This window comes from Melanerpes formicivorus, unplaced genomic scaffold (genome assembly GCF_026170545.1).
Source record: "Melanerpes formicivorus ecotype bairdi unplaced genomic scaffold, bMelFor1.0.p_v2 SCAF_5, whole genome shotgun sequence".
Classification (NCBI taxonomy): domain Eukaryota; kingdom Metazoa; phylum Chordata; class Aves; order Piciformes; family Picidae; genus Melanerpes; species Melanerpes formicivorus.
The window spans coordinates 27892569-27913584 of NW_027142357.1; the positions used below are offsets into that span (position 1 = coordinate 27892569).

The 21016-nt window shown below is 41.7% G+C and overlaps 1 protein-coding gene across 1 annotated transcript in view; it reads right to left on the reverse strand.

Moving 5' to 3' along the window:
- The window catches only part of CNTNAP5 (contactin associated protein family member 5), a 303624-nt gene extending 283143 nt beyond the window's left edge, over window positions 1-20481 (reverse strand). Inside the window, exon 1 of the mRNA XM_068138943.1 lies at window positions 20158-20481. Within this exon, the coding sequence (XP_067995044.1) occupies window positions 20158-20233 (76 nt within the window). The 5' untranslated portion in view covers window positions 20234-20481. The remainder of the gene's footprint in view (window positions 1-20157) is intronic.
- Between the last annotated feature and the right edge of the window lie 535 nt (window positions 20482-21016).

Genomic DNA, 21016 nt, shown 5'->3' on the forward strand with positions numbered 1-21016 from the left:
TTTTGCCTTTTACAGGATTTGGACAAGTATTCCTTCCCCTTTTCCTTCTGTTCTCTATATATACTGATGTAATCTGATATCTTTGTAGCAGAGGAGTAAAATATTTTGTGTAAATCAAGTGAAAACTCTCCCTCTGCCTTCCTGCCCCCCCCCCCCCCCCGCCTTTCTTATCTCCTGGTAAGGAGAGAGGAAGCGAAATAGGGGGACTTTAGCCCTTGCACTAAACCATTACAGAACTGGAGATGAGAAGATCACATTAGAAATGCTACAGAAAGGCATGTTTGAAAGAAGACTCTTTAATAGGAAAGATTCATGGCAGTAGCTTCAAATAGTAGTTGAGAAATATTTCTCCATTTCTCCTGTGCCAGTATTTTCCTTGATGACACATAAGCACCCAAACCAATCAAAACTGAAATAACAGAAGTGGATTTGTCTTATTGGAAGACCGGAATCTTGTGCAGCTCCCTGTAGATAATGCAAGGTAATGAGATTAGAGATGAAAAATAAGATACTGAATAAACCCAGAAAAGCAAGCATGAGACACCCGAGGGTAGTTGTGGATCATTTCACTTAAGACCTGTGTTTGCAATAAGAATGAACAAAGTAGGCCATGGGACATTTGAAACCAATAATATGTGTGGATATAGCACATGGAAGGGCTCTGGCACAGTGCCTCCAAACAGCTGTTTCAGGGCTTTCATTTGTTCTTTGACATACAATGTGTCAATGTGATGGTGTAGGCAAGCATGTGCTGAAGAACATTCATTAAAACCTGCTTTTTTTTCTTCATATTGTATTTTCTCCTGTAGTAACTACTTTCCCATCATGCAAGACAAAAGTGATGTGGATATTTGAACATGCTTATTCCAACATTTATATTTATCTTAATAGTTAACCTTAATGGCATTCTAGGCAATTGCATATTTATGACCATGCTTCACTATCACAAATCTGATTTATGTATTCATCTTTATAAATATGACACAATATGCTAAATATTTTATCTTACAACTATTCTGCCTTAAATAAATGAATAAATTCTATCATATTTTATAAAAGAAGCTAGCTACATCTTAGGAGGACCAAAAACCATATTACCCTATCTTGTGAAAATTTTAATTTTGAATGCTTGTTTGTTGACATTCCATTGTCCTCACACTCCACTCTAAAACAGAGCATAAACTGAAATAAAACCAGTTTACAAAACAAGATAGGTTTTGATTTAAGCATTGAAAGATACAAGGAGAAATAGGGCAACAAAGCTGGTGAGGGGTTTGGAGCACAAGCCCTATGAGGAGAGGCTGAGGGAGCTGGGGTTGCTCAGCCTGGAGAAGAGGAGGCTCAGGGGAGACTGTATTGCTCTCTACAACTACCTGAAGGGAGGTTGTAGCCAGGCAGGGGCTGATCTCTTCTCCCAGGCAACCAGTACCAGAACAAGAGGACAGTCTCAAGCTGTGCCAGGGGAGGTTTAGACTGGATGTTAGGAAGAAATTCTTCATAGAGAGAGTGATTGCCCATTAGAATGGGCCACCTGGGGAGGTGGTGGAGTCACCATCACTGGAAGTGTTTAGGACGAGACTTGATGGGGTGCTTGGTGCCATGGTTTAGTTGATTAGATGGTGTTGGATGATAGGTTAGATACAATGATCTTAATGGTCTCTTCCAACCTGGTTTATTCTATTCTAATAAAAATGCCAATTCAATAAACTGGGTACCTTTAATGTTATGTCAAAAAACCCCTTGACAAGTCTTCTGTGGCTTCACTGAGTCAGCATTTTTGAGGGAGAAAAAAATGTGATTAAAAGCACTGCCAAGCCTCTCTCCCAACTTCTGAATACTGTGCATGAAGATCCAGCGCAAGTTGGCTTACTAGCTGCAGTATGTAAAGTCCTTATTACCACATAAGATAACCATACAGTTTTCAGAGAGGAGAAGCCTGTAGACAGCATATGCCTTAGATTTGACTGGAAATATTTTATAATATTATAAACCCATTAATTCAAAATCCACTATCTGTTTTTTTTTTCTTTTTTTCAGATGAGGTGCTACATGCAACAAGTCCCACAAGGCTCAGGTTATGCTTCATAAAGAGGCAGTAGAAAGGATGTGAAGACTCTGCAATCTCCAGAGAAGCACATTATATTCTACTAGTTCTGTAGAGGTTTCCAATATTATTATTTTTGAGCATGCACATATGAAAGCTGCTACATAATCTATATATAATTGTTTTATCCGTAGGTATATATTTGTATATAAACATTTACATACATATACATAATGTGTGGGTAATTACTTCTGTATATTTATATACATATACACAATCACACTTGTGTACAAATATAAAAGCACTCAAAGGAAATGGGAGTTAACTTGGAATGCCAGGTTCTATAAGATTTTGGACTTTGTGGCTTTGAAGAAAGGACTTTCCAGAGCCAAATCAGTAATGGATATGGAGGAGAGGTGGCTAGACTGATAAAGCAGACCCTGCTGTCTCTCTGAGATGCTCATTCAACCTGAATATCAACAAAACTGAGCTGCAGTTTCAGTCCTTCTTCTAACAGGGGCTGTGTCTCTTTGTTTGGAAGGCATTTTTTTCTGAAATCAGAAGTATTACTAGTGTTTTTCATTATTATTATATTAAAAGACCCTCAGTTTCCCTTCTCTTTCTGCTTTATGTAGACTTCCACTATAAACCGACACTTCTCACCTAACCAACCACCTCTAATGGAAGAGAGACAAGTTTGCATCTATCAGTGTGATATAGTGTGGTTGAAAACTGTATTTAATTTTGAGGAAGAAATTACAAGATTTGGACACAGGATGGTCTGTGGAAAGTTGGAGGAGTCTATAGCGGTAAGCCTGAAGGACACATAGAACAGTGACACCACTCTTAAAAATGATGAGAATTAGAGAGATCGTGGGAGGAAAAGCAGCTCTCTGGTTTCTTTGATTCTGAGAGACAGATTAGTCATTGAATCAGAGGGTTGAACAGAATAAGTAAAATGAAGAGAAAAAGACAAAGAAAGAAAAAGAGAAAGAGGTCAGCGTTTGCAGCATGACTGAAGACAAGATGAAAGATAGTAAGAATCATAGAATTGTTAGACTTGGAAGGGGCTTCAAGGATTATCTAGTTCCAACCCCTCTGCCATGGGCAGGGACACCTCACACTAGATCAGGCTGCTCAGAGCCACATCCAGCCTGGCCACAAAAACCTCCAGGGATGGCGCTTCTACCACTTCCCTGGGCAACCTGTTCCAGCATATCACCATCCTTACTGTGAAGAACTTCTTCCTAACAACCAATCTGAATCTACCCATTTCTGGGTTTTTTCTGTTACCCCTAGTCCTATCATTACCTGACACCCTAAAAAGTCCTTCACCAGCTTTCTTGTAAGGCCCCCTTCAGATACTGGAAGGCCACAATAAGGTCTCCTCAGAGCCTTCTCTTCTCCAGACTGAATAGCCCCAACTTTCAGTTTGTCTCCATAGGAGAGGTGCTCCAGCCCTCTGATCATCCTCATGGCCCTTCTCTGGACACGTTCCAGCACATCCACATCCCTCCTGTTATAAGGGCTCCAGAATCGGACGCAGTACTCCAGGTGGGATCTCACCAGAGTGGAGTAGAGGGGAAGAATCACCTCCCTCAACCTCTTGGCTATGCTTCTCTTGATGCAGCTCAGAATGTGATTGGCTTTCTGGGTTGCAAGTGTACACTAGTGGCTCATGTTGAGCTTCTCATCCACCAGCACCCCCAAGTCCTTTTCTTCAGGGCTGCTAAACAGTAGGAACAGAAATCAGTGTACATGGCATGAAGGTCCTTCTGCATGCAATCTTACCAGAAACAGCAGAAAGCTCTTGAGCAAGAGGGTTAAGAAGTTGTAGGGATAACTAATAATATCCCTTTCTAGGCAACTTCTTTGGTATTCCTAAAAGGACATATAATCAGTACAAAAAGTCCACCTCTCACCCCAAAGGAAAATTCCTATGCATTAATTTTATAATGAAATAGGGAGAGTTTAATCATAGCAGATTCTTCTAGCTCATCGTAGTGTCTTTTACTTGGTGTTACAGAGCATCAGGAGCACACTAACCATCATTAAATGAAAAATGACAGAAAGCCACAAATCAGAGAAATTCCTTGAAAGGACTGACGTGAGTCAAATTAATGAGTCATTTAAAAACAAAATGATAAATGTCTCAGAATATTGGAGCTATCTAATCTTAGAAAATAATTGGAAATAAATGCAACTATAACAAAGGAAATAATAAAAGTGGAAATTAATGGATTTCATCAGGGAACTGTCTGATTCCATCCTCTAATTTTATGGTTTTAGTAACTGTAAAGAAGTGGGTTTCTATAAAAGCAACAGTATCTAAAATACTATCCTGGTCTGTACAAAGAACATTTAGCTTCAGTTAAAATATCATATATAGCACATTAATGCACAAACAGAAGTCAGTAGAAAAGTCTGGACATGCCTGTTCAAGGCCAAACTTTCAAGTGATCCATTTACAATAGGAAATTATGAACAGAATTCAAGAGAAGCATATTTGGAGGATTTGACGTCTCACTGCCGAGCATTCTTTGTTGGATTTCAGGGTGGAGTGATTAACATTTAGATGACAGAACGGAAAAAAAGAAGTTAAATTGCCCTAAAAGAAGGAAAAGAGGGAGCATTTATTTTCATTTGCTCTACATATTTTTCAATATTCTCAAATTATTAGGAGTTATAAATACTTTTCTCCCAGTTAAGCCGTTCTGGCTTCTGATACTGCTTACTGAAACATTTTACTTCAGTGAGAAAACTGACTAGCCTTTTCAGTTCACCATTCCCTATGTGTGCTATCACTTTATTTAACAATAAGCTATGAATAAAATCCTCCAGACTCAACAGTTTATACTGTAAAACCTAACCTCGTTAGTCTTAATGAAATTCTGCAACCATTTTCTTTTCAAACTACAAAGGCAGATATTTAAATGTTAAACAAAGCATCAGGCACAGAAACATAATGTGACCTGAAAAATGAAGATAATTTCCCCAAAGAGTCTTAGAAACAGCACTAGAAGTACTTTCTGACTTGTACTTCCATCAAAACTGACCAACAACCTTAGAAAACTAGTAAGTCATTTCCAGAAGACATCTGAGACAAATCTTTGCTGACCTGTATAATAAATATCAGTGCCCTTCTGTATTCAGAAAGCTAATTTCTACTACCTTACTTATTTGACAGGCACTTGATTCTAACAGTGTTTCATTATTTAAAGGATTTAAATTTTAATATAGCTGAAATGATACTACAACACCTAAGCAGCTTCATGTTGCAGCCTGCCAGATTTTACAAAGAAAAAATAAAGGACAAAGATGGAAAAGACAAGCAGGAAAGAGCAGCTGTTTCTGATTCTGTTGGTACCACAAGGGGGGAAAATGAAAACAGGAGTTAGTGAAGATGGAAAGATCCAAACTTATGAAGATGATCCTGTTTCTTTCCTGTTTGCACATCTACCTGTGCCTTCAGCAGCCACCAAATTTCCAAGGCTTTGACAGAGATAAATAGACATGACTTATTATTCTCAATTCCCCTTGAATTTCATTTTAATTAAACCTTTCTTTCTCTCCATGGAAGCTTAATCAAAAAACAACCCATCAAATTACAGACTTAACATAAGCAGTGTCTTGTGCATTTGCATAGCTGATAACTCTTTCATTCTTTTCGATCTTCTTGGTCACTCCAGTGAATGAAGTGAGGCTATGTTTATCCATAACACTTACACTAAGTGTAATAAATCTTATTTATTTGCTAGTATATGTAAGACTAGAATAGGAATAGACCAGACCAGACTGGAACAGACTTTCAAGATCACCAAGTTCAACCCATCACCCAACACCATCTAATCAACTAAACCATGGCACCAGGTGCCCCATCCAGTCTCTTCCTAAACACCACCAGTGACGGTGAGTCAGCCACCTCCCCAGGCAACCCATTCCAATGGCCAAACACCCTTTCTGTGAAGAACTGCTTCCTAACATCCAGCCTAAACCTCCCCTGGCACAGCTTGAGACTGTGTCTTCCTGCTCTGGTACTGGTTGCCTGGAAGAAGAGACCAACCCCCACCTGGCTACAACCTCCCTTCAGGTAGTTGTAGACAGCAATAAGGTCTGCCCTGAGCCTCCTTTTCTCCAGGCTAAGCAACCCCAGCTCCCTCAGCCTCTCCTCATAGGGATTGTGCTCCAAACCCCTCACCAGCTTTGTTGCCTTTCTCTGGACACATTCCAGCAACTCAACATCTTTCCTAGGGGAAAAGTTCTGGGGCCCAGAACCGGACACAGGACCCAAGATGTGGCCTAACCAGTGCTGAATAGAGGGGCAGAATGCCTTCCCTGCTCCTGCTGGCCACACTATTCCTGACACAGGCCAGGATGCCATTGGCCTTCTTGGCCACCTGAGCCTACTATTAACCAATACCCTTTCTGCCTGGCCGCTCTCCAGCCACCCTGACCCCAGCCTGTAGCACTGCATGGGGTTGTTGTGGCCAGTGTGTAGAACCCACCACTTAGATGTGTTAAATCTCATGCCATTAGATTTAACACACCTAAGTGCTGGGTTCTATTACAGTTTGTAATCACTTTGACAAAAACTATCATGGAATGGGATAATCATATGGTTGCATTTGGGTTTTACACATACTCGTTCTTGCTTCAGACTTTCACTTTGGTACTCTGCTTCATACAGAAATACCCTTCATGAAATAAATGGACTTCTTGATTAATGCAGTGCTTTGGAGTATAGTGAATGACTCACCTTCTTCATATATTTACGCTCAAAAGTAGGTTACAGATATGGGAAGGAGGAGGGATTTTCCATCACCGTTATTTCCTAGTTGAGGAAAATCTCTATGCATGTATTAGATTGCAAGTATCTAAGAATCACACTTTGCTGCCTTCAATATCAGCTTAATAAGTTTCCTGCTTCTTAGTTAAGGGCTATTACAAAAAAACTTTTCATTCCTTGAGGGGTTAAAGATTGGCTTATTAGTTCTAGACTAGAACAGTCTGGCTGTTCTCAAACTATCTATTCCCTCAAAGTCACCAGACTGCCACCAGTCAGTGACATACTTACAAATACGCTGAAGAAGCAGAAGACATATTTGGATTTGTATGTAGTCTTCAGAGCAGAAACTTTGCTGTTATCAGTGGCATGATGAGATCCTCCTACTTGAAGACCTTGTACTTCACATAAATAGAGAAAACCCTTTCCTGTTCTGAAGGAGTCCAAATCAATTACCCTTCTCTGTGCATCTTGTGGAAGAAAAGAACAGGCATTTCCAGCTGTGAACTGTTTTTCTCCCTGCCTGAACACTGAATTAAGTGCCTGTCTTGGAATTTACAAAGCTTAGCTTGAACATGACTTTATGGATTTGTCCTAAATTTCTTCTAAGCTAAGATTATAGCTTCCCTTAATGTAAGGAATAAAAGGGAATAACCCTTCTCTCATGCAGTTCTTTTGGCTATTTCAGGACAGTACTTTATGGTTCTATCTAACCAGTTATTTTTTACCTTAACATGAACGCCTCACATTCATCACACAATTTTAGTTTAGCATCAGTGCAGGCAATTTCATGCAAACTTACATGCTCTTGCATGGAGATGCAAGTTAGCTCTACCCACATGCCATATAGAAATGACTGGAAGGGCACAGTGCTCACAACTTTTGTTTTCACATTGAAGATTGCAAAACCGTAGATATACACAAAGATCCTGAAAGTTTCTGCATACAGACCACTATGGAAGTCAAGGAGAGCCAGCACAATCACAATGGTTTAGAGACTCCATTATTCATTGATGCAGTCAGTACTTCTAAAAGCATGCCAATAGCATTATTGCTGCCTAGCATAAGGGTCTCTTTCTGTAAAGCAATAAAACACATCACCTGATGATGCCCAGGAAAACTTTGAAAGAGTCAAGTATCAAACCCAGCCTTTTCAAATTTGAAGATGGCAACTCTCCCCTAGTGCCCATTCTTGCATCCTAACACTTAGGGGTTTTATGTTAATTTTCATTTGCTACATTTTTCAGTGCAGTGGAAAAACAGATAATTGCACTTGTAATTGTGGTGTTCCCTTGTAAAGGCTGTCAGGTGTTAGAACAGTGACCCCAGTGCCTGTGCTAATTAGATGAAGTTGCAAAAAAATAAGCACTATAAATCAGATGCTACTAAGGTGTCAGGGGGGGAAGGCTGAAGAGGGTAGGAGGAAAATTTGCTCTGTTACAGCTCTGAGTCATTGTCTACTTTTAATCAGAGAAAGGCTGTCAAATCAGGACTTCTTTACTTAATTCACACAAGTCATTGATGTCCAGACCCAATGACAGAATTTGTGATGTTTAGATCAACCCTGTCAGAGCAAGTGTATGTGCTATGAAATGTGATGAGTCATGGTGGTTGATACTTCTTTTCATAAGCTCAAGTGCAAAATAACTTATGATTTACTGAGCAGATATTTTTCCTTTCTCTTCGGCTGAGATAAAGAATGTAAGCCACTTCCACAACATTGTCTGAACTTGCCCAAAGCCAAACACAGCTCCTAAGCAAAAGTGCAGATGAAAAGCACATCTCCATTGCTTGTCTGAAAAACAGATTGGGCTTTTGCAAAGACTCACTGATGAATGTGGATGTGTGAATGAGTTTATAATGCAAACTCATAATACTGCAGGAAACAGATTACTTCAGCTTGTGTGCAGCCTCTCTGGAGGAGGCCCCAGGGAATGGTACCAGCTACCAGGTGTAGATTCCGAAAAGAGAAGGCTTAATGACTTGTTCACAGAGACTGTTTGTTTGGTCTATCAGCTTTTCAGAACATTTAAAATGCTTTTGCTTGTAAAAAAATTACCATAATGTAATACTGTGTGCTATAGAGGCTCATATTCACCTCAAAAGAACAGGAGGACCCAGAAAACAGAAAAAATGTTGGCAAAAATGTGAAAAAAAGATGCACAAAGGTATGTAACTTTAACTGAGCATGCTGTCAATAAGTTGGATATAAGGTTGGCATAGAATGTAACAACAGAGTAGGGCAATGTACTCTTACATGTTATACTCAAAAGGAGCAACTACAAGGAAAATGAATAGTTCTTCATACTGACAAACACTTCTTGTATTGCATACATTGCCAGACAGATCTTAAGGAAAATATACTACACAGGAGAGCAGTAACAAGGACTTACACACTGGATGAACTGACTTCTGAAGTAAACATGATCAAAATTCAAGTACAAGTCGTTTCCCTTATTTTCAGGAAGTTTAGACCAGGTCCTCAATGAACTGAGTCTGCACAAGCATTCTGTGAATAACTGCCTAACAATAATGAGAATTAATATTGCGTAGAAGATAAGCTCTGCACTTAAGAATCAGAGCTGGGAAAAGGGAATTTGCTAATGTATAAATATTTGAATGCTGCGAGCTACATCTGATTGAAATTCATCAAATTTTCATTTTCTTTTCAAAACAAACAGTCTCTGTGAAAAATGCCATAGCTGTTTAATCTTTTGCTTGGGGTCGTTGAAGGAGGTTCTTCCTCTAAAATTGAAATGCAAACTATTTTGGTACAAATTTAAAAAATAATAAAACAACGTACACCAACATCTCTGAATTTTGGGGGGGGAAGGTAGGAAGAAATCCAACAGCACTGTTCTCTGTGTGAGGTTTCTCTTCTTCCTTTTCTCTCCATCCCTGCTTAGTGTCCACATAAGCAGATGCACCAAGATTAGGGCAGCCTATGGGTAAAATGCCCACTACTTCATACTGTATTTTCTTCTCAGAGGTATCCTTGGTAGCTATAGACAAAACATTTTAGCTCCTCTGAAGTACCAGTCTCTTTAGAAGCCGATGCTCCTGCTGACATGAACATCCAGGAGCAGATGGGCAGATGTCCACTGGGATTATCTGAGTATGCAAAACCTTGCATGTTCCAGACCATGTGCTCTGGATAGAGGTGGTGCATTACCAGCATCTTCACAGAAATGTAGAGACTGTGGAAAAACCACGGACCCTTACAGGTACTACAAAACCACTGCCATTACTCATGAAGGTAGTTTCCAAAGGACTATTTATGTAGGTGCATTACCAGTGCTTTCAAGGCACACTTGAGAGGACGAGATCCTGTGAACAGACACTCCCTCTCCATTATGCTTGCTGTTTCTGTTGGGTTTAGCTTACTCTCTGCAGTATGGAGAATGAGTGCTCCTTAGCTCATTACCCTGTGGGGCAGGCATTTCTCATAATCTATTAAATATTTAGACCTTCATATAGCAAGTAACGCTGCTAACTTGTTTGACTTAAATTACACCCCACTGGCAAATCAAATTAGAGAAGATTTGAGTAAATCTACCTTTTAAAACAAAAGCTGATTTTCTCTCTGTTCAGCCATTTGTGGGATTAACTTTTTTAATGGGTTCTTATGTGCACTGTTTTTGTTTTCATGGATACTAGAAAAGGATGAATTATTCAACAGGGAAAAAAAATCTGCAACATGCATTTTCATAGCATATTTAGTCCCTTTTGTTCTATTCATAAATCAATCCTGATTACTACAAATGAATGTGTTACTCCTAACGGTTCACTGATGACTCACTTGGACCATTAAAGCAGAACTCCTCATTGAGTTCATTAGAAAGCTGTCACTAGTAATGGGAAATTTAGAGAAGATCCTTTGCACTCTCTCCTCCTACAAAGAATAGCCTCCATATCCTGCCCCTTTCCTTACATATAATTTTATAGACACACAGATATTCACTAGTAAAATAAAACCAAAAAACCAAAACAACCACCCAAACCATTCCCTTCTTGCTCCAGTGATAAATTTACATGGAGGAAAGGAAGAAAATGGCCTCATTAATGCTCAGTAGGTTGTTTTTATGACCTACGAGGACAGAGAGCAATGGCTCATAGTATCTACATCAGAAATGGACACAATTTAGGGCCAAACATATAGAGACATCACGGAACTCATATGGGAATGACTACAGCTATGTCACTGGTAGCATAGATCACAAGGTATTTGTCTCTGTTCCTGAACCGCTGACGAGCTGTCAGCAGTGAAGAACCATTGTCATCAAGAAACAATGCCTCACCATTTAGAGCAGAAGTAAATGGAACTTGACAATTCTTATCCAGGCAGCGCAGCATTTATCAACTCCTTATTGCCCAGCTGGGAACAAAGACAGGATTCTACCCATTTGAAAATTATTATTATTATTTACTACTATATTGACAACGCAGTGCACTGAATAGTTTTAGATGAAAAATTTATGCTCCAGAATTCCTAAGGGCCAACACTCAATCCTTCTCAATACACACAATAAAACAGAGAATGAAAAACATTTATTTCTTTTCCAGTCCAATTGCTACTGTGCCACAATGGTTAGTATTGAATAGTATTCTGTTTGTTTCATGGGTTGGATCACTGTACTAAACTCTAATTACCAGTGTCAAAAGGGAAAATCTCCCCAGAATGATACCACAGTTATTTTTTTGCAGTTTCAACTGCTATAGTTGTTGTTATCTTTTGAGTATTTCTGGGTACTGGGCTGAAAGGAGTGCAGTGTGGTCCTACTCTTCCTGGGTTTTAGGCCCTTTCATGCCATAAAGGTCATAGATCTCAGGCAGTTAAGCTTGGAAGAGTACCTTAACAGCAGCCACCGAAACCTTGAATGAGCAATTACAAAGTTAACTTTTCCTCGTTACTGCTCTTAGGAATCCATGTAGCAGTCATGTTCATTGAGACTATCCCTTAATCTTAAATTTGTAGTTGTGCTGTCCAGCATATAAACAGTGTTGGCATATATATGCTAATCACGGTTGTAATGTCTGATGTTCATTATGACAGGAGGGAGTCACAGAGACTTCCCAGCAAGCCTCTAGCACCTACATCCAACTCATCAGTACGTCAGCTGCTATGGTAAGGAATATGGACTTCCTGGGCCAAATACAAGCACAGCAACGCAATCCTGGATCTGAAACAGCCTCCAGACCTTGAATCACAGCGATGTTGATGGATGTTACTTTAAATTTAGTTAAGTAATCACCACTGATGGCTTCAGTGGTAGCTGGCAACAGACAAGAGGTAACAGTTGCAAAGTTGAACACCAGAAATTTCATCTAAACATGAGGAGGAAATTTATTTCTTTGAGGGTGGGAGAGCACTGAAACAGGCTGCCCAGAGAGGTGGTAGAGTCTCCCTCTCTAGAGTCATTCAAAAACCCATCTGGATACCATCCTATGCAACCTGCTTTAAGTGAGCCTGTTCTGGTAGGGGGCTTGGACTAGACAGTCTACAGAGGTCCCTTCCAACCGCTATCATTCTGTGATTCTGTGACAGAACAAAGTGTTGAGCTGCTGCTATCCAAAGCCAATTAGACTCAAATGTACTAGTTCAATTAAAACCCCATTTGCACCCTGGTTCACTAGAAACTTCCTCTCATCTACAACACTACCACAGAGGGGTCTGACTCCTCTCTGTGATTTGGCACATGCATAGGATGAGGACAAAAATTACACTGCTGCGCTTCTACTGATATAGAAGACGACTAAGGAACTAGTGCCATTTTTGCCATTTGAATAATTTCTTGATACTAAGGTCTTCTATTCAACCAGGAAATAGTCTCCAAATACATAATACAGTATCTGAAAACAGCATCACTCACTCAAAATTATTTCCACAGACAACTTCTGCCATGGAAGAAATCATCACAGACATCCACAAACTCCTTGCATCCTGCTGCCCTCTCTGTAGCATGGTTCTGATATTTGGTGTTATTCAATGCCTATGCAGATTGAGACCTCTGGTGTTGCACTAGGGGCTGAAAGTTTGAACAGGTCTTTATTATGGCAGAGAAGTACATGACAGATTAAAAGCTACCATTACCTAGAAGGCTGTCTCCAAATTTGAGCTCTGCATCTTATTTTCAGTTAAGACATTTTCAGTTGCACATTCAAAAAAATCAAGGCTGCAAGCTTTTAATTCACAGGTTACAAAATAACAATAGTACTTGAACCAACCAGTACTAAAATACTCATTTAGTATTGTAAATAGGTTCATACAGACTTTCATTGCTGTATTCATAACCTGTGTTGATAACCTCTGAGCACAAACTTCCATAGGAAATGGGCCAAGTTGTCCAAATTCCAGCTTATGTTTGTTAGAATGTAGAGAAAGAGCTAATATCACACAAAGGCAAAATGCAGCCAGGAAAACAGGACTTCCTTTCCTGGAATACAGATCAGGCAACATCTTTCGTGGCATTTAAAAATGGCTACATGCTTTCTCTTTTTATTAAGTTACTTTATTTTTTTGGAGAAAATACTAGCTAAAATCTTAAATAGTTTCTGCATATCTGTTTAGAAGGGCAGTCACATCACCATATTGTGAACAATTGTGGGTTTTTTTTTAACAGCTTAACAGAGCAGATAATTAAAAATAAATAAATCAGTGTTTTGGCACCTCTTTTTCTCCCCCCCCCCCCCCCCCCCCCCCCCCCCCCAATTCTATATTGTGCTGTTTTCTTCATTTAAAACATTATCAGTTGCACTGATCCACTGAACAGATGGTATTATCAACCCACAAGAATCTGCACTGGGCAATTAGAAAAATTCAGAGACAAGATTAATACAAGAAAAATTAATTCTCAATTATACAAGTCCAGCACTGTGTACAAAAATGTCTTTGTTTTCTGCTGACTCTACATAGACATGCTACTAGGTCTACTGATGCTTCATCCCCAAGAACTCCCTGAAACTTTAAACCTTTATTACATCAGGGCTATATTATTGTCTTCTCCTCTTTCTTGGTTTGAATAGAGGGAGTTTAGCTGATGAAAAAAACCCACAGTACTTCACATCTTTTAACAATACCTTACTGACAGGAGAAAGAAAATATTCAGGCATTCTAACAGTTCTTTTCTCTTTTGCACCCTTCCTTTCTGCATAGATCCAGAAGAGATATGTCTAGTGAGAACCACATCCTATAGACATGAAGTAAACATTGCCCTTTTATCTGTAATTGCCCTTTTATCTGATGATAACTAGCAGTCTGAAAATGAATGCTACAGGACCAGAGTATCTTTCCCCCAGTTCTGGAGGGGCAAAACTCAGAAGTCATACATAAATAAACAAACAAACAGCACAGCAAATTACCTGGTGCCCTATACAGACAGCCCACTCCCTTTAACACTTGTTAGGACACTGGAAGCTGATAGGCTAAGAGAAAGAAAGTGCATACAGAGAGCCTCTGTCATGTGCTATGCTGGCAGATGTACTTGCAGTTATGTGTCTCCCCAATTCTGTTTCAAAGCAGGGGGGATACAGTGTCTATCTAAGACAGTAATTCAGGTTTAGAAAGTGACTTGAAACCTGTCACATCTTTAGAAAATGCAGTTAGGGGTCTAAAAATAAATGCCATCCCACACTTGACTGCCTCTCAGTATTCAGCTATCCAAATTCTACTTGCTTCAAATAGCACCAGAGAAAGAGGAGGAAGCAGAGGAAATGGGATGTAATCCACTGATTTAGAAACAACAACATATATCAGGGTAAATATGAATATGATCTAACAGGACATGGGACATGGTTGCACCACATGGGATCAGCTCAATTGACTACAAAGTCAATCTGAGGATATAGGATAGGGTAGGATAGAATAGGGTAAGGTACGGTAGGGTAGAGTAGGGTAGGTTAGGGTAGGGTAGGGTAGAATAGAATAGACCAGGTTGGAAGAGACCTTCAAGATCATCACATCCAACCTATCAACCAATCCAACCCACCTAAACAACTAACCCATGGCACCAAGCACCCCAGCAAGTCTCCTCCTGAACACCTCCCCTGGTGCAGCCTGAGACTGTGTCCTCTTGTTCTGGTACTGGCTGCCTGGGAGAAGAGACCAACATCCGCCTGTCTACAACCTCCCTTCAGGTAGTTGTAGAGAGCAATAAGGTCACCCCTGAGTCTCCTCCTCTCCAGGCTAAGCAATCCCAGCTCCCTCAGTTTCTCCTCATTGGGCTTGTGTTCCAAACCCCTCACCAACTTTGTTGCCCTTCTCTGGACTTGCTCCAGCAAGTCAACATCCTTCCTAAACTGAGGGGCCCAGAACTGGACACAGGACTCGAAGTGCAGCCTAACCAGTGCAGTGTACAGGGGCAGAATGACCTCCCTGCTCCTGCTGGCCACACTGTTCTTGATGCAGACCAGGATGCCATTGGCCCTCTTGGCTGCCTGGGCACACTGCAGGCTCATGTTCAGCCTACCATTGACCAGTACCCCCAAGTCCCTCTCTACCTGGCTGTTTTCCAGCCACTCTGACCCCAGCCTGTAGCACTGCATGGGGTTGTTGTGGCCAATGTGCAGAACCCGGCACTTGGATGTGTTAAATCTCATGCCATTGGATTCTGCCCATCGGTCCAGCCTGTCGAGGATAGGATAGACCAGGTTGGAAGAGACCTTTGAGATCATCAAGTCCATCTCACCACCCAACGCCATCTAATCCACTAAACCATGGCACCAAGTGCCTCATCTAGTCTCTTCTTAAATACCTCCAGTTACCTACCTCTAGGCTTGCTTATAACACATTGCCTCAGTTTCCAATTAGTAAAAGAATTATTACAGTGATTAAAAAACATTCACCAGTCCTAAACTCACTGAGGTTCTGGCAGGACTCTGCACATGTAGTGTACTGGGAGAGCCTCACAAGTGTGTTTTTCTACCTACAATCACCATATTTTCTACTTGAAGTCTATACTTCATACAAGTGTACCATGCACATCTGAAAACAATTTGTTCTAGCTGTTAATTCATATGAAATTTGCACTACATTAAGAGCAAAACCAGGGGAAAAAAAATACCTAAATGGCCAAACAGAAAATGTATTTCATACCAAGATTATAATAACCCTGGACAGATTCCCATGGGTTGGCAATGCCATCTGCCTAGTGCATGTAGAATCCAAAGATCATTGTAGTCCTTGGAAAGACCATCTTCAAGACTGATTCAAAGCCAAGGAATGCTAGTTGAGTCACACTGATTGAAAGCTAGATAATGTCAGACACACAAGCGAGGCACAGATGAGCAGCGGCTCATTCACAGCCTTTCTCTCAGGAATTCTCATTATTCTAGACCATTTCTTCATTGTTGCATCTGAAGGCACGATAAAGCTAACATTTGTATGTTTTTCCCCCTGTATGGAACAAAAAGGAGGAAATCAGGTCTGAGTACTAGTCTCTTGTACAGAATATTTAAGTACTGGAGCCAGAGGAAATGGAAGAGAAGTGTGTCTGAACCCTTTTACTCTACTTGCAAGCAAATGAGCCACAGCCATAAGGTGATCAATATTCTACCTATTTCAGCAGATCTCTTCAAAACTTAGCATTTCTGACCACACAGATAGAAAGGTCACTGTTTAAGAGACCTCTTGCCTTTACCACTACTGACCTTACAGGTCTCATTTGTGCTGTTACAAGTTCCAAATACACATACTGATCCTGATGGCCTCAAGTATCCAGAGTCACATTTTCTCCTGTAAGTTTTGACTTACACTTCTCTGACTTCTGCACAGTTTCTATCAATTTAGATCACTGCAGAGAAAGATTAAAATCACATTAAATGCTTTTCTTGCCTATAATAAAGTCTCCTTGTCCAATAAAATATATATTGTCTTTGAAATTCTTTCAATTTCAGAATAAATACAGACACACACTACCAACCTTCCAACTGAGTTAAATAGAGTCTCCTGTAAGGACACATCTATATCTGCTGCAGAGTGGTAGACCATACATTGGCCATACATTTCCAGAAGCTAAATAGGAGATCTGAGTCTTCCAAATATAAAATTTCTGCAGCTTCCACTGACAGTCATGACTGGGTTTAAGTACAAGGTTTGAAAGTCTCATAATCTAGTAAGAAGTGTTAGTGAACTGAGGTAATAAATGTTAGTGATTCTGTGGGAAGAAGAGGAGACTGTATTCAGGAACAGAAATACACAATCATGGCTGAGAATAACTTTTGCAATTGGAGGTAGAGAGTGATGCTTCTCCAGGAGATGTTTTAATATTCTACGTCTTTCTGGCCATGTGAGAAAAGTCAGTCAAGAAAGATGAAGGGGAAGGGGCCATGGTGTGTAAAATAGCAACAGGAAAAATTTCTTAAGATATGACACCAAACTAAATGGAGGACTACTAACCAAGCACACTCCTGTCACTGTCTTCTACAGCAGCAGACTAGCCCTGAACTGCTATGTCAAAGTGGTTGGAGAAAACAAGTCCATTTCTCCCCTCATATTTTCACTATTTTCCCTCCCTCCAACTTTAAAAAGGAAAAATAAAAAGGAGGGGGAAAAAATATGCGCTCAACAGCTGGAAATCTAGACTTACCAAGGCTACTAATGTTTCCAGATCACAGAATATGCTGCTAAAGGCCAACTAATTTGTTATATCGCAGGCAAGGCTTTGCGTCTCCTTGTCTGTGTGATAAATGTAGAAGTCTCAGTTCCCCCAGATATTGTGTGCAACACATTCCCAATGGTACGTACATGGCTATTTATTAATTTTCTAGTAACTAGTATCCTAAGGTGAAATCCTATTGCCACTCAATTTACCTAATGTAATAAAGTATTGCAAAAAGCTAAGTGGGAGGAATTCTGTATTAGCATTTGGTAATTTTGATCTTTCTAATTATGTTTACTGACCCCTAGCCTGTAGCTGGGTTTCAAAGCAGTTTCCTTGGCAATTCTTTGTTTAATTAAAAACTATTATAAAATAGGAAACTGGAATCAAATATCTCAGTGGTGCTGTTTGGCTTAGGGTTTTCACTTTACAGAAAATAATAAGAGAGAAGAGTAATTTCTAAGAGTGTCCTAATACAGAGGCAAGAAGGAAAAGGCTAAATTAGATTAATGCCATGTCATATATTAGGGAGAAACTAAATAAATGGCATTCTTCCTCTCAGAAGTGCAGTCTTTTTCCACTGTAAATACTGTTCCCAGTTATCTTCTTGTTTGCAACATCTGTCAGAAACAAGACTGTTAAAGCCGTTGTAAATATACAAGTGTAGACATCGGAATCAGACTAATTCAACCAAACTGTTCAAACCAAGGAAAGCACAGAAGCAATGCTTTTTCATTTACACTTTGGCTCTCATATAGAAGGACCTCAGCTCCCAACAGCAGCCTTCACCCAAGCTTTCCATCTGCAGAATTTGCCAATTTCTTTTTGAAAGTTTACGGGGTACCTGGGGGCTCAGTAATCCTTAAAAGTATCCTTATGCAGCTTTTTAAATATACTTCAGGATACTACTTATAGGCACATAACCTTCAATAGTTTTGCCCATATATATGCCCTCTCAGCCCAAAACCAAGTAAGCAACACAGCTTCCCTGAGCTCCAGCAAGCAGAGATGATTTATTTTAGACGATGATGAATTTTCATACTGGATGCAATTATTGAGGTCTGTCTGCACACACAGGTATCTTCACATGCAAATCTAACGAGGTTTCAAGGGAAATGGTAGCTATTACAGATTCACAGGCTCCTTCACCCAGCTCCTGGGAAGGCACTTACAGCTGATTCCATGCTAATTCATTGCTCAATGAATAAGTAAAATCTGTACAGTATAATAAAACCATTGATCATTATGCCTTAAAAAGATTGACTCCTAAATATTTAGCAAGCAGTGTGTATTCAGTGGAAATGTTTATTGGCACTGGGAAATTAAACTGTCACCCGTGAAATAGTAAAACTCATTAATGCAGAGTTTCTTTTTAAGTGTTAGGAATTAACTTTATGACTGCATCAGTAATGGCAAGCCTCAGCCTTAAATCGCCTGCCATTTAGTATTCGAGAACATTATTAAAACATATTAACCGTAATTTAATTGACTGAAAATTAAAAAAAAAAAAAAAAAGAAAAAGAAAAAAAAAAAAAAAAAAAAGAAAAAGAAAAAAAAAAAAAAAAAAGAAAAAGAAAAAAAAAAAAAAAAAAAAAAAAAAGAAAGAAAAGAAAAAAAAGGAGAAGAAGAAGAAGTTGTCCCCCTTCAGCGCGGGAGCTCGTCTGGAAGCGTTCTGGGAGCGGACGGTCGGGGGAGGCCGCGCAGACCGGGCCCCTCAGCCGGAGCACCGGGCCGGGCCGGCACAGGCAGGACGGGGCGGCCGCCCCGCTCCGCCGGCGGGGCAACATCGCCCTCTAGCGGCCGCAACGGCTCAGCGGCCGCGCAGTACCGCCCGACGGGCCGCGGCAGTGAGGGAGGCCGTGCACCGCAGGGACTCGCTACCCGCGGCACCGGCTGCCTCCTCCCCGACCCGTACTTTCCCTTGTGGGGCGGGTCACAGAGCATCTCCTTCTCCAGGCTCCAGGGGCCATCAGTGCCTAAGACCCACGGCTGTACCGCTTTCTCCGTAGCGCCCGTACAGCTACCGCCTGTGCCTACCCGCCGCGGCACTGCAAAGCCCAGCGGCAAAGAAGGCTACTCCTGCGGGGACAGACCTGAGTGGCACCGCCGGTAGGGTCAACAGCATTACTTAGGAAACTCAGGAGGGGATCTCCCGAGGAAGAGGGAGCGAGCATTGCTTTTTCACCCGGAATGTTGTGGGGGCAGCGGGGGCAGCGAACGCATCCGTGGGAACAGACGGCACCTGCCAGGGGAAGATCCCCGGTGCTTCCAGCGCTGCTCCTCCAGGCTGGACCGAGGATGCGCCCGCAAAATCCCGTTCCCACGACTCATGCGAGATGGACCGACCCCTTCCAACACGTCAGGCAGAGGCACACGGCCCCAGCCCCGTCCCAGCCGGCGGCCCGCACCTGAGACAGGGCAAGCAGCGCCGATACTGGCCGTAGAAAAATGCGGCCGACGGAAGGACAGAAAACCGCGAGGGAAGACCAGCGAGCGGCTCTGTTCAGGCGCTAGCGGTTCCCATTCACTTCCATGTCCACACCGGCAGGACGCTGGCAAGTAGTCCCTCCGTATGGCTGCAACTTTGCATTTCTTAGCTCCATTAGCAAACTGGGGCCGGGCTAACTTTCTTAGAGGTCGTGTTGCAATAAGCCGCCTTTTCAGGGAGTTTTTTCCTGTCTCTTTCATCCCCTCCGCCCCACTCCCAGGCAACTCGTCGCACTCCCGCTACTCACAGTTTGTTGCAGTTAATCCCACGTGCCAAAAGCTGAAAAGCAGCACAATGAAACCTCCCAGGGTTTGGGAATCCATGTTCAGCCCTGGAGGGGGAAACCAGACGCCTGCCTGTTTCCGCTGGTCCCGGTCTCGGAGCGCCTCTCAGCTTCTGTGCACTCCTTCCACATCCGCTCATTTACTCCATTCAGCATCCATGCACCCCGGGTGAAGGGGGAGCCGGAGCCAGGGTCAGCCGAGGGACTGTCCCTTGGAGGAGCCACTCCAATCGCCGGTGGCAGAGCCTGAGCCGAGACAGCTCCCCGGCTGCTGCCGCGGAAATTCACCTTGTGAGCTGCGGCTAGAAAGCAGCAGCCGGGCGCTGTGCACCTCCTTATAGGCGAGAGCCGCGCTGCACTCCACCTCCTCCCAGCCCCCTGGAAGTCACTCCTCCTCGCCTTCCAGGGAGGATCCTTATTGCAATCTTCACGCGTTGTTGATAAGCATCAGAGTCACGGAGAAAATCAGATGCCTGGAGGGGGAAAAAAAAAACCACACCACTTCTTTTTTTTTTTTTACTCCTTTTGGTACTGCTGTGGCTGAAACATTTTAAAGAGCCCCCGGCTCAGTTGTTTGCTTACAGATACATATGTTTTATACTCCTATGTGAAATATATGTATATCCTGGCATATGCAGTGCTGACACAGCCCGAGGAGCCCAGCCTCTCTCCCGAAGCTCAGCCTCGCCCCTGGGAAGAGGAGATGGAACCTTCGTTGCAGCTGATGTTTGATCCGCTCTCCCGTCGCAGCTGGTTCAGAGCCTTCCTGCCTAGCCCTCCTGGAGCGGCCCCGAGGGTCCCTCCCAGCAGGGCTCTCGTTACT